The following is a 14427-nucleotide window of genomic DNA, read 5'->3' as shown; positions in this document are numbered from 1 at the left end:
ACGAACACACGTGTGGACCAATGTGCCATTCTCTATTCTCTTTCGGGTTGATACAAGTTTTCCTGCGCTTCAGCAGTAATTTAACAAATCTATCTGAACTCTGCAAACTGGAAAATGCTGTTAGCCTCTTCCCAGCAGCATGAAAAGCCAGTATGATTTGCATTTCAGTCACATGTGGGGACGTTCTTGATAGTTCGCAGTATCGCTATATCGCAGGTTTCACGTAGAGTATATAGACCCATATTCTGGATTATTTTGGGGGGGGAGGGGGTTCACATTTACCTTTAAGTAAACAAGATGCCAAGAATCTAACTTGGAAGTTCTTGAACTCAGAACCAAATTATTATGCAGGAAAAATTGCCCCAATGAATAGGGGTCGCGATGTCTGATTAGTAAATTCACCCAGCAGTCAAGAGAGTTCCTCCGCGCCCCTTTATCAGCGTATGCTTTGCACCAGCGTCCTTTGCCACTGCGACCCGGACCGCAGACGCAACATCAAGCCACGGTGTCTGGAAGCGAGGATCCCAATTGTTAGCCCTGCTTCAAATCAGTCGCGGCGCCCAGAGGTTGTGCCGCGTTTTCTCCTTCGCTTTCTCCCATGAAGTGGAGTAGTTATTTCGCAAGAGTGAGCATTGCTGGACTATTGCCGGCGTGCCTTTCCGCAAACAAACGTGCAGGCTAGGGCTGGTGTGTATACACACACATGTGTGTGTATACACGCACAGACACCCGGCGCGGAGGGCAGGGGGCGGGGGTCAGTAGCGTCAGGCTCCCATGGCGTCACTATTGACGTCTCGCATTCCAGCCGCTGTATGAAGAGGCCTCTACGGCTCCTCTCGCATAAATGACGCGCGGCGTGGAGGGAGAGGGAGAGCAAGCGCGCACTCAGGAGCCTCCTTCAGTTACAACCGACAGGGACGGGGACAGGCTCTGAGCGCGCCGCAGCTAGCCGGCCGGCCTATATAAACAAAGACACATTGCTTTGGCTTGGACTCCTTACTCAGTCCCAACTCTCACAGCAGCGACACGCGGGAGACGCGGCTTCGCTTCGCTCCTGCTATATCCCGGCTCTCCCCCGCCCCTTCCAACCATCCAATGCCTCAGGACAGCGCATCCCCCCGGACTGAAGCCACATCGGAGCCTTGGGCTTTCATCTCTGCTACGCCTCAGGACAGCGGCAACCTGCTGAGGTTTTCAGGGAAATAAAGCGTTGGACACACTACATGTAAAGACGGAACCGCCACAGCAACCGAGTACGTATACAGTATTATGAATGAGGTGCTGCTGCAACAGGGGATGGAGGTGGCGGGGAGACACTTGGGCAAAGTTTGGGTCACTTTTGGTCACGGCAAATCCGGGCAGGGAACAAAACGCTCCGTCTTCGCGGTAGTAAAGAGGAAAGCGGCCGATCAGAATTGAACTCGCCACTTGAAGCGCCAGCCTTGGGGATGTGGGCTCTTCTGTGCAGCCTGCTCTCTCGATCTCGGCCAGCGGCGCTTTCTTTCCTCTGCTTGTAGTTGTCATGGGGATGATGCTCGTGGGCTTGCCTTCCCGGGCTTGATGAATGGCGGCAATTTGTCCTCGTCCGGGGCAGCCCCAGCGGAGCTTTCTCTCGGAGGAAAAGACGTGCTCTTGGACCTTCCCTGTTGGTTTTTGCTGCGCGAGGGTGGCTTGGGCAAAGGTTGGATTGGGGATGGGAGAAGAGGGGAAAACAAAAGCCGGCGGGATAGCTTAGAGGAGAAAGCGGGGCGGGGAGCTCGTTAAAGGACCTGGCGGCGGAGATGATCTGATCTGGTGCGCGGAAGGGCCCGGACAAAAGTTGAGGGGATTGCGCCTCGTTGACGCTTTTCAACTACGACAAGCCCGCACGTGGAACAGGGCGAAGAGAGGCAAAGGGGTGACTCTCCTTCTGCACTTTTTGATCTGATCCGCTGCGGCAATAACTAAGAGAAATCCCAAATTGACTAGGCGGGTTTGGATTAGAATATGGGGGGGGGGGGACGACGGACGGACAAATCAATTTAATTAAAGGGAAAGAGATCCTTTCTAATCCCAGGTCGCTGTCTACTGTTGCTTGTGGGCTGACCCGGAAAAGACATTCTACATATGCTCGTGACTACTACTTTTTACAATTGCCTATTTTACAAGGCTCGTCCATTGAAAACAGATTGTGGGGTTGAATCCTGGCCCCAATGAAGTGTCTGAAGTAGCCATGAGCCGGGATATGCAGCCCCGGAATCTCTTTTGGCTACTCTGTCTTGAAAGTAATAAACCTAGAAGAGTGTCTGTGAGCGTAGGCAGAGTTCTGACCAATAGCCATACATCTGGGATTACGGAGGAAAGATTTTCACAGCCGTGGCTTGAGGCTACGCGCCTCTCCTCCTAACCGTTAAGCGGTGCGGAAGGGCCATGACTATGATTTCGCGCTATTTGTTCTTGACAGAATACGATGGGCTGCCGGGCTCCTGATTTACTTGCCATTTTCAACGCCTATTCGGGGGGGGCGGTAATTTGGCGATGCTCCCTCGCAAACGCCGGTGCCCCTCGCAGAACTCCTGCGACTTTTTTTGCTTCCTCCTTGCGAAAGTTTGCTTTTTCTTTGTTGGCCCATCCCTCTCCTTATGGCGAACCGAGAAAGGGAGGGGGATTGAGGGTTACCCCCTTAGGTCAGCTTGGCCCCGAGGATCCCAGTCCATCCTTTGCCCGCTTGTGAAGCCCTCGAATGGCCCGCGGGCACGGGAGAGGAAAGCAAGGTGGGGGCCCTGCGCGTGAGGACCAAGAGGCCAGGCTAGGCAAGATGATGGACGAAAGGCTCGTGCAAAACTTCCAGAGGAGAAATGCACCTTTGACAGAACTCCTGACTCACAGCCATGGAGAAAGCATGCCATGAAGTCAGGAAGGGGGAAACTCGGCGAGGAACAGGCATCCCCATTAGGGGAGATCCCGCCTGGGCAGCCTCTTGGGCGAAGCAGTTGCAGGACAGACAGTAGCGGCCGCGAGCAGATTCGTGGAAGGAGAAGGGGGATTTGGCGAGAGCGCTCTGCTCTGGCTATTCGCCCCCAGGGCGTACCGCATACAGAAGCCACACAATGCCTGATGCTCACACTCCAGATGTGAAAGGGGGGGGTAAGAGAGGTTCCCAGGTGATTCATCGGGTGAGCGGAAGGAAGACCCGCGCGCTGCTCTGTGTGAATCCGAAGATGCAACTTTCCTGCATGCTGGTGCCTGCGACCCTAGGTGAGGCGCGTGCGCTTTGTGTGCGTAAGGAAAGCGGGAGAGAATACGATCTAACGCCGCGGGGTGTTGGAGTTCCGGATGGGTTCCACAAGCTGACCCCTTGGGAGGACTCCCCACCCCAGCATTTTCTTCCTTACTGGAGCTGGACTGCCCTGTATTTCAGAGGGGCGGGGGCCCATTTGGTTCTTTGGACGTCAGGCAAACCTACTGGCTGCCTGTGGCCAGAAATTGGGTGGAGGACCCCAGAATCATAAAGAACAGCCAGAACCCAAAGCCTGACAGGTTCCAAAATCATGTTTCATGTTAATAAAATATTCAAAACTGTATATGAAAACTCTCCCAGAAAGTTGACAAGGCCAACGGCTACTACAAAAAGCTGTGGTTGATGGTTTAAAAAAAAATATTGTTAACGGTGCCCTGTGCTTGCCTGTGGTCTCAGTGCCTTCACTGCGCTCGCTTACCCAGAACCCTGGAAGGCAGGAAAAGGTTTACATCTTAATAAACAAATGGATGGAAAACAGAGCCGCCTCCATAAAAGAACTGGAGACGGATCCTTCCTCCCATTAAAAGCAGGAACTTTCATTGAGAGGTGAACGGGGCCTGGAATATCTCTGAAAGGTCTAACCCCTCCCCACCCTGTGATCCTGCTGATGTTGCAAATGAATGTGGCTAGGTCCTGACTGAGGGGACCAGACTGTTTCCGGGGTTTGGAGAAAGCTTTTCAAGAAGGTCTTTGGGGACATTGGATTCACACCCCACCCGACTCCAGGAAGCAGCAGTTGCCAATCAACTTCCAACTCTCTTCTCTCTGTGTTAGAGCACAGGTCGGAAGAGCCCCCTCTTGTGAGGCCCGTCGCAGAGGAGGGATCGCCCTCGCCTCAGCTTGCCCCAGTGACAGCTGCTACCGTCCAGCCAGCCGCCCCCACCATTCAGCGAACAAGCCACCCTCCAGGTATGGCACCCCTTTCCTCTTCCCTTCCTCTTTATCTCTCCTGTAAAGCTTCTGAAAGGGGAGGTGACGGGGAATTTATCCCTAAGTAGAATTGCCTCCCAAAGACTGCCTAGAAGGTTCTTCTTTCTCCAAAATACTTCATGTGATATTCAGATGTACTCTTGCAAAGGGGGGGGGGACTCCAAGGATTCGTGTTCCCTTTTTGAGCTCGGTGCAAAAGCCCTCCTCCTCCTCCTCAGAGTGTCCAAATGTCAAACGGTGACATTTAATTTCTTGTTAAACCACCCTGCTCCCTGAATGCTTGCTGGAGATGAGTGGGTGGCAGGAGGGTTCTTTTCTAACCACCAATATGTGGCCTACACGTGGTCTAACAACATTACTCAGGGAACCACTCAGGGCAGCTTTCCTCTCAAAAATGGTTGATGTCAGAAACAGAATGTTTTTCAGGAGTTTCTCTTATATTTTTAGTCTTTGTCTGAAGAGGTCGTTTTTAAAAAATACCTGGAGAAGAGTCCTATGAAGCTACTGGTTTTTAATAAATAAACGTGAAATACAATTTAAAATCAAGAGTTTTCTTTCTTGTAGTTTTCAAAACTGTCTGAAAGAAGACTGACGGAGCAATTCCATATGCATGTTTTCTCAGCAGTCTGTTTCAATGGAGCTTACTGTGTAGTAGGTGAATATAGGATTGCAGCCAGAGTTCTCTTTCTTTGCAAATTGCAGTTGTTAAAATCTGTAAAACATATTTCAATATAAATATGAAATTATTATTGATAGGATGGCTAGTTGTGTTATAAATGTATTTATGAATTTTAATGGAAAATTGGAAATGTAAGTAAGAAGTTGTTTTACACATTAAAGAAGAGCTACTTTTTAAGTTGGGGAGGCCTTTATAGGAATTATATTTTTGTTTGTGTATTTCAAAATAAATGTAAAAGAACCAGACGTTCTAAATGTCATACATAATCGATATGCAATATATGTTATTCCCTTTTACCAAAAGGTCTGTTTTATTTCTCAAAACTGGAAACTAAGATCTGGTGACTGAGAGTTTTAATGCAAGCATTTAATCCTTTGGATATTTGTAATCCTATTAAATCATTATTGCTGAGGTTAAAATTAGCTTGTTTAACTTTCATAAGAACAAACTGTGAGATATAAAAAAAATCAGAAACATAGCATGCAGATCCAGCAGCAAGAAGCATTTGTCTTGTGAATGTTCCTCCTTTGAGGTATATTGTGTAGACAACCAACTTTTTAGTTTCTTTTCTTCTTTTCTTTTGTAATGTCTGTGATAACCTGATTTCCTACACACACACACACACACACACCACTTCTTTTCTGGGTATTATGACATAACAGTGAATGTTCAGAAGCTTTACATTTTTCTTTTGCTCCATGTTTAATATATAGAAAAATCACTCAGATTTAAGCAGTTGGGGAACGGGGCTGAATTCTGAATAATGCTGCTGACCTCATCCAGTTGATTGAAAGCTGATGCTGACTCTTGTACATTGAAGGATGTACAATTTCACATTCATTCCAAAGACTGTCACAAATGTGAAGAACTCCCGATATGGAAAACCTTTCAGGCTGCAAACCTATATCCACTTACTTGGGAGTAAGCCCCATTGAACTCAGTGGGATTCTTCTGAGTAGGCATGTATAGGATTGTGCTGTCATAGATAGTGTCATAGAAAACATGCAAAGCAATGTTATACATGTATCTTTCACTGCATATGCATGCTGTATACATACAGCAAACTGGAAGATAGATGCATATGTCATTGCCTACAAATAGCTAGTGTTTTCCCAAAAAAATATTTTCCCAAGTAGGAAATCTGTCACATTTTAAAGCATCTCCAAGATAGAATAGAGAAAACATGTCTAATTTGCTTCTGCAAAATGCAAGAACTTGCAGGAAGAATACAGGGGAAAATATTGATGAGAAAGCTGGGAATAAAGCCATTGTTAATGGACCTTTACCTTTGCCCTTGCAGATATGCCCTGTGCACAAGCCCAGTACAGCCCTTCGCCCCCTGGCTCAAGTTATGCAGCTCAGACCTTCACCTATGGCTCAGAGTACAATCCTGAGATCATGAACCCGGATTATGCCAAGCTTACCATGGAGCTGAGCAGTGCTGAGATCAGTGCGGCTGCCACCACCTCTCTGCCCAGCTTCAGCACTTTTATGGAGGGCTATGCTGGGAATTATGAGCTCAAGCCCTCCTGCTTATACCAAATGCAGTCTGCCACCTCTTCTTCCTCACCTTCCTCTTCTACAAGCCAGAGGCCCCTCATCAAGATGGAAGACAATCGGATGCACAGTTATCACCCTTCACTGTCTCCCTCTGCTGATGAAGGCATGGCTTTGAACACTTCCATGTACTTCAAGCAGTCCCCACCCTCCACACCCACCACCCCTGGATTTCCTCCCCACCAGGCCCCCTGGGATGAACCGTCACCCCACCCACTTCCACCAGCACAGACCTGCATGGCCCCCAGACACCTGATGAACACTGTCCCTATGAAAACTGTGCCTGGCCGCTTCCCACTTTTCCATTTCAAACATTCACCACCCCACACACCGTCTGCCAGTGCCCACATGTGCTACGATACCACTGCCTTGAGCCTACCCATAGGATCGGAAAGACCCACCGCTAGCCAGGCTGCTATGGAAAACCATCCATATGGGCTTCCGTTGTCCAAGAGAGCAGCTGCCTTAGCCTTCTCACCACTGGGCCTCAATGCTGCCACTTCCAGTCTTTTGGGTGAGAGCAGTGGTAGCAGCAGTGGTCTTCCCTCTCCACCCAGCAGAAGTTCATCATCAGGAGAGGGCACTTGCGCTGTATGTGGGGACAATGCTGCCTGTCAGCACTATGGAGTTCGGACATGTGAGGGTTGCAAAGGCTTTTTCAAGGTAAGAATTGCAGATTATCTCATCCATGTGCCCATACATGTGGTCTCCTAGTGACATCAGTGGAACACGTTAGGTTGCTTTTGGTGGGTCTTGGACACAAATTTTGTCTTTTTTAATTGTTATATGTAAGCCGCTCTGAGAGCCTTTTTGTCTGAAGAATAAGGTGCAGATACTCTAAATAAAATAATAAAAAACAGTTTTAGCTGCATATTCTGTCTATCCCTAAGCTTTGCATTATTTCTATTTTTTTTTAAAAAAAATTACCCTGCCTAATTTTCCAAGGAAACTTAAGGCAACTAACAAATCAGTAACAGAACAGTGTAAAATAATAAACAGCTCCCAAATTAAACTCACACAACAAAAATATTAACATAAAACTAAAAACAAATGTAATAATTCTGAAACAGCCATCAAATAAACTAAGCCAGCAAAGAATGTAATTAGCAAGAGCCAAAGGGCTTTTAAAAAGCTGCATCTTCAGCAACTGTCTAAAGCAGTATAATGACCTGATGCTTCTCGCTTAACAAGGCATTCCATAGGGTGGGCACAATAGCAGAGAAAGCCCTAACTTTGGTTGACACCAGCCTGTCCTCACAGAGTTGAAGACTCTGGAGCAGAGCCGCAGATGATAATTGGAGCATGGGGGAGGAACAAAAGGAAGAAGGTAGTCCTTAACGTACTTGGGTTCCAAGCTGTTAAGGGCTTTAAAGGTTAACACCAGCACCTTAAAAGAGCCCTGCAATGTACCAAAGGTGTTTTATGGAATAGACTGCCCCACAGAGAATGCCTTTACAGTGCAATCCTATACTTTATTCAGAAGTAAGTCCCCAGGTGATTGCTGAGATAATATATCTGAAATTCTTGGAGCAATTGAAATGTACTCACTCATATATAGATATATTATACAAAACAAATATATTTGTTTTGATTATATATAAACCATATATATATTTGTTTTTATATCACATTTTTATAAGTACCTTGGTTGACTTCTTTTGCAAACTATATTTAGTATGTGAATGTAGGGAAACATACATTTACATTAACATTTGTGCCTTGTAATTTTTTTGCTTGTTCTTCACATTCAGCAAGCCAGTCTCTCCTTCTTGGGCTCAATATGGGATGCAAATACAGATCTACCTTAATAGGACTACTGTGGCAATTACTAAGATAAAATATCTGAAATATTTTGAGCATTTGAAATGCATTCTGTCGTATATAAATGTGATATTAAATAAAACAACTTTGTATGTATATGCACATTTGTTTTGCATATCACAGTTTTGTAAGTATGTTGGTTGATTTTTTGCAAATTAAGTTTCATATCTGAGATGCATAGATACAAGGTTGCTTTTAGTAAGACTGCTCTTGATCCTGAAATGTCACTCTGCCTCGGTTGTTGTTGTTTTTAAGACCAAACAAGGACACATTCTACCAGGAAGTTCTCTTGTGCACACCCCATTGAAATGAGCAGGGGGTTGTAAGCTTCTGTCCATTTCAGTGGGACTTGCCCAAGAAAACTCTTCCATGGCTGGAGCTTCCTAGATTCTGCATCCACTGAAGGGAGTGACTGCAGCTGTCCTATTGTGTTTAGTGGAAGGGTGTTTTATATTATAGTCACTACTTAGTGAGAATACATGTGCAGCACATTTATCTGGTTTTTCATGTTAAAGCCCTAACCTTAAAGCACAGAAATCTTTCTTTAATCTTGGAGAAAGGTCAAGTGTGAGCCCTTTATAACAACAAGAATTTCCCACATCTAGTGTAAATTCCCAAGTCATAATATAGCAAAGTCATTGACTAGGTTTTTTAAAAATTATTATGATATAAAGATGTGCTTGAGCAATCCTTTGTGTGTTTATTCAGAAGTCAGTGCTGTTGCATTCATTGGGACTTCCAGATAGGTATGTGTAGGAGAAGTGCCTTCACTGGTTTTCAGCTTTCAACAAAAGAAAATAGTGTAATGAGAAATACTATTTATTTGTAGAAATGTCCCTTTTATTGATAAGGTTTTTAGATGTTTGAATACATTATAGTATCTGTTTTACTTATGTTTAACAAAATCTAATCAATGAGTTTAATTTTAAAATAATTCCATGCAAAATATTTCATAAACCTTATATAAGCCAAGGCATGCTGCATCCACAGCGAACTCATTATTAAAAAACCTTTATATCGGACAGCAATTTGAGCTTAACTCTCCCATTGCAATCAACAGCTAAAAAGAATTTAACTTTGGTTGAATCATGCCCCCTGTTTTTTTCCCATCTTGTTGTGAGCACATGGTTAGATATCTTGTATAATATAACTTATATAGTTATACAGTATGTTGTACATTTGCTTCTCTGTTTTATTTCCTCTTTGATGACTGCAATGATGAATGAACCAGTTATTTTGATATTTAAGAACAGAATTGGAGAAAGAAATTTAAACTAGTTATTTTGATATCTAAGGATAGAGATAGTTAGAGACATTTGAACCAGTTATCTTGATAGCAAGAAGAATCAATTATCAGGTAATTTTGATTTTGTTTTCATGTCAGTAATAATCAGGGGAATGGACCAAACAAAATTGTTCTCAAAGGAATATTAAGAGCCAAGTTAATCTATTCCCCAAAGGTATGATGCGATGATCTGGTAATTTCAGATATGATTTTATCATTTAGGAGTTGATTGTCTCCTGAGCCTAGCTTCTGAACCATCGTTGATTTTCATTGTCAGTAGCTAACACTAATAAAATTGTTTTTCCTGGAGGCTAGTGTGTTAGGAAATTAATTTTATTTAATTATATGAATTGCACTGTCACTTTTCACATTGTAATTAAAATGCAAGTTGTCAGGTCCCAACTCATCTAGTACACTCTTTTTTGCATTTTATCTTCCTAGAGGACAGTTCAGAAAAATGCAAAATATGTTTGCTTGGCTAACAAAAATTGCCCAGTGGATAAGCGCCGTCGAAACAGATGTCAATACTGCCGATTTCAGAAGTGTCTCAGTGTCGGCATGGTAAAAGAAGGTAAGAGTTTGCTATTTTTAGCTTACACATCACCCTACTAAATGGCTTGAGTATGAAAGGAGGGACTCTCATTTAGTCGTGATTTTTAGAAATAACAATGAATGCCCTTGTTCTTACATGTTGTATAACAGTTACTTTACTGCAGATGTAGGATCTCTTATTCCAAATGACATAGATTCTTCAGAGATTCTCCAGAAATCTGAGCTGGAAAGCAGAACTTTTAAAAGGCTTTCTACAGTAACTCTTTAGCCTATTCTCCTTGCTGTGATACAAGGTTTTACACAATGCTCATTTCAAATCTTCCTCCTCAAAGAGGATGTTTGCATTTCTTGACTCTTGTCCACCTGTATTTAACAACACAATCCTACATATATATATATATATATATGTAGTTGAAAGCAAGCCCTACTGTGTATAATAGGTTTATGCCCAGGTATGTATATTGGTTTGCAGTCTAAGGTTTCTATCCAGTCTCATCAAATTCATGTACATTCTGCCATTTATCTTTTCCCAAAAACATTAAGTACATTTTAGGCAACAGCCAAGTAAATAATTATGATAATGTTTCAGGGATGCAAGCTTTTATTGATTCAATATATATATTTATCCATTAAACTTTTAGTGGATTAATGTGGGGGCTCATTTGAAATGGTGAGGTCAAATTTAATCCATAAAGTCTTGAATTATTTTGTTATTTTAATGCTATTTTTTAGTTGCTGAAAGCAGCTTACGACTAAAAAGCAAGCTTAGAAGCAAGAATAAAATACAAATCAACAAAAATAATAATGGTAGTAAAAACACAACAGGTGGTACATGACTGGCATCATACTCAGAAAACCCATTGAAATTGGTGGACTAATGTATAAATTAGTCATAGCTAACTTTTAAGACTATTAACAGAGTTGCCAACAAGCAATATGTTGGGTTTTATTTTAAGTTTTCTGTTGCCAGCAGAACACAAATAAAGAAGGATAACCTAACCTATTGGAGCAGGGAGTTCCACAGGTAGGTGCCACCACAGAAAAAGCCCTTTCATGTGTTGCCACCAACCTTGCCTCAGAACAGAGTGGCAATTGAATACAGGCTTTTCTTCCAAAGGTTTTTTAATTTCCTTCAGTAACTGAAAGCGTATCTACAATGAAGTTTCAATTCTATGCAAATTGAATAATTTATTCTATTTAAATAATAGGTTTAAACAGCAAATGATTAATCCAAGCCAGTGTAGTGTAGTGATTAGAGTGTTAGACTGGGACCTGGGAGACCAGGGATCATCACTACTCAGCCAATAAGATCACTGGTTGATCTTGGGCCAGTCACTCTCCCTCACCATAACCTTCTTCAGAGGATTGTTTTGATGACAAAGCGGAGGAGGAAGAACCACTGGGTTGAGCTCCTTGGAGGAAACACAGGATGTAAATAAGTAAAAAGAAGAAGCTTACAGTGCAATCTAGTGTCTACTTGTAAGTAAGCCAAATTGAGTTCAGTGGCACTTAGACAAGTGAGCGGCTGCAATCCTGCGCTCACGTAGCTGGGAATAAGATTCGCTGAAGTCAATGGAACTGACTTGTTTTTATTATTTCAGTTTGTGTATGTTGCTTTTCCACATAAACATACCTAAAGCTGCTCACACGAGTAGACATATAACACTGCTCTGTAAAACTATTTAATGGTTGACAGTCTTATTTTATCTATCTAAAATCATTAATACAAACTTGGTTGAATACTTTTCTTGAAGAAAATTGCCATCTTGCTCATATTTTCAGGCAATTACAAGTTGTATTTGTCAGTATTATATTTCATTTTTATATATACATGTCTGTAATATCTTAAGTACTAGTTACAAATGCAAAGGTGTTTGTTTTTAGCACTGCAGTGCTGTACATATGAAAATCAAATATATGCAAATTTAAAATATACAAGCCTCATATAAAATGTCTATAAATTGTTATTCCTGTCAATAAAATGTTATTCAAAACTATACATCATTACAAAGACAGAATGGTGCTCCAACAACTAGTGAATACTGACAATGTGCTTAAGTGTGTGTCCCCCCCCATATCAATTTATGCAATTAAAACTCTCTCTTGAGGAAGACAGGCTGTTTGATTTAATTTTCCTTGTATTAGGCAAAAAGCTAACCCTGCAACATTCATGTGTATCTTGTAGGAATTTGCCATGGTATTTTGAAGACTGATTGTGTTCTGTTTTTTCCCCTTTTCTTTTCTCCACTCCTTGATCAGTTGTCCGTACTGACAGTTTGAAAGGGAGAAGAGGCCGGCTGCCTTCCAAACCAAAGAGCCCTTTACAGCAAGAACTTTCCCAGCCCTCCCCACCTTCTCCTCCAGTCAGTATGATGAGTGCTCTTGTGCAAGCTTTATCCGATTCTGCACCCAGAGAGCTTGATTATTCCAGAGTATGTTCTATACTTTTCTATATAGCATTAGTTTTGTAATGACCAATAGTTTTTATTAAATAAATTCTTTATCAATTGGTTTGTTTAATTTATGAAAAAAAGTGATGCAGGAAGACAAATGGTTGGTTTTTAGCAATGGTAGTGGGTGGTCTAGCCCCCTTGCTTTGTGATTGCACAGTGTTTTGTCAGAAGTTTTCTGTCGTGACAGAAGTATTGCATAGATGCACTTTATTCCTGAAATTGGTCAGGGCAAATATGAAGGGATTTCATGCATTCTTCTGTAATAGAGAGAGGACAGAAGCATGAATGAAACCCCATGACATTTAACTGATTTCTGGATTATGACTGTGTTTCAATCCAGTCATTTGCATCTTTACTTAGAAGTAAATCCCATTAAATCCAGGGAGTAAATGTGGAAGGTCCACTTATATTGAAGTAATTTGAGATTTAGCACTTTAGATTTCAGGAGCCTTATTCCAGAATGTAACTTTTCTTGAGGGGTGTGTGTGCTGATTGGTTTACTTTTGTAATCTGCAAGATTTTGTTCCAAAGTCTGATTTTTTATTAATTCTTCAGGTTTTCCTGGGTGTTGAACTTTTTAATAGTCAGCAAAGCTTAGCAGCATTGAAACACTTCTGTTAAATAAAATTCAGTTATATAAATATTGGAAATCATAAACAGAAAAATTAATATTAATTATAGATGTATGTTAAACATAGGTTTGTTCAGTCAGATCCACTTTTTCCACATGTCTTATACACAGTTGGCTTGTCTTCATTAAATACATTGCAGAATTAATTTGGACCTTCTAATGCACAACACTGCCTTATGACTAGCCTGTATTTTGACCCAAAGTCACCTTAGATAACTGTATAGTATCCAAGGAGCATCAGTTCAAGTTATACTTGAATTTATTTTGACTTTTTGTTGATAATGTTTTAGGGCTGGTATTAATTTACCCAGCCCATAGTAACAGTATATTTAGAAACTTGCTTTCAAAAAACACTTACTAGGAGGAGACTCTTTAAAGGGCATAGGCCTAATTCGGTGTCCCACCTGTTTTTACACTGGTGGAACTTCATTTCAGACTTGAGCTGCGTAAGAGAGATGAGAGTCTAACCCCAAACCATGAAGTCTTCATCCAGACAAAACTCGTACTGGCTTCAATGAGAATTCCGTCCCATGTTGTGACTTAGGGAGATTCCTAATTAAAATGTATTTTTCCTTGGAGCTAAACTCAGGGTTTCAAATCCTGTATGACCCTCATAACCCTACAGTAGAGATGCAGGTAGGGATAGAAGGATCTGTCCGTTTCGGTTCCCTCAGTTTCTAATTTTTCCAATTTTAAATTCAGTTCTCCATGTTTCTGCAGCAATTTGCAATTAAAAAAAACCCATAAAAATTCTTCAGCATTTCTGTGCAACTTTCTCATAATAAACGTATTTTGTGTGCAGTTTTGACTAATATACACATTTTTGCAAACAATTTATCCTAATGTAATAATAATAATAATAATAATAATTTATTTATTGGTCGCCTATCTGTCCAGGTTAGTGGACACTCTAGGTGACTTACAATAACAAAAAACTATACATAATATACATATACAAAAACAAACCACAGTCCTAAACAATTTAAAACCAATTTCCAATTAAAACATCATAAAATTAATCCTCCTTATTCCCACAAAAAAAAAAAAAAGCAGCACACAACAAACTAACAAAAAACAAACAAACACCCAGGCCACCCCAGCCAGCCGGCTGATGTATCCCTCCCAAGAGGGACAGGTGGTAGCAATCAGTCCCAGCTGGCTGGGTACCTGGGGCCTGGTCCTGCAGGATGCAGGTCTGCCAGGCAGAAGTCCCACAGGGAAGGGTGGTGGAGGTGGTGA

General features: G+C 42.1%; 1 protein-coding gene across 4 annotated transcripts in view; it reads left to right on the top strand.

The window, feature by feature from the left end:
* The first annotated feature begins 751 nt into the window (after positions 1 to 751).
* The window catches only part of NR4A3 (nuclear receptor subfamily 4 group A member 3), a 36986-nt gene continuing 23310 nt past the window's right edge, over positions 752 to 14427 (top strand). For 2 of the 4 annotated variants that reach the window (XM_061590062.1, XM_061590065.1), the window contains exons 1-5: positions 3170 to 3237; positions 4055 to 4189; positions 6190 to 7109; positions 9994 to 10123; positions 12364 to 12536. In XM_061590062.1, the coding sequence (XP_061446046.1) occupies positions 3201 to 3237; positions 4055 to 4189; positions 6190 to 7109; positions 9994 to 10123; positions 12364 to 12536 (1395 nt within the window). In that variant the 5' untranslated portion in view covers positions 3170 to 3200. Of the gene's footprint in view, positions 1254 to 3169; positions 3238 to 4054; positions 4190 to 6189; positions 7110 to 9993; positions 10124 to 12363; positions 12537 to 14427 lie in introns of those variants that run through there. The other 2 variants (XM_061590063.1, XM_061590064.1) reach the window with 2 other exon arrangements.

This window comes from Rhineura floridana, chromosome 11, assembly GCF_030035675.1.
Source record: "Rhineura floridana isolate rRhiFlo1 chromosome 11, rRhiFlo1.hap2, whole genome shotgun sequence".
NCBI lineage: Eukaryota > Metazoa > Chordata > Lepidosauria > Squamata > Rhineuridae > Rhineura > Rhineura floridana.
Note: the sequence above shows the minus strand (reverse complement) of the source record. Positions and strands in the feature narration are given on the sequence as shown.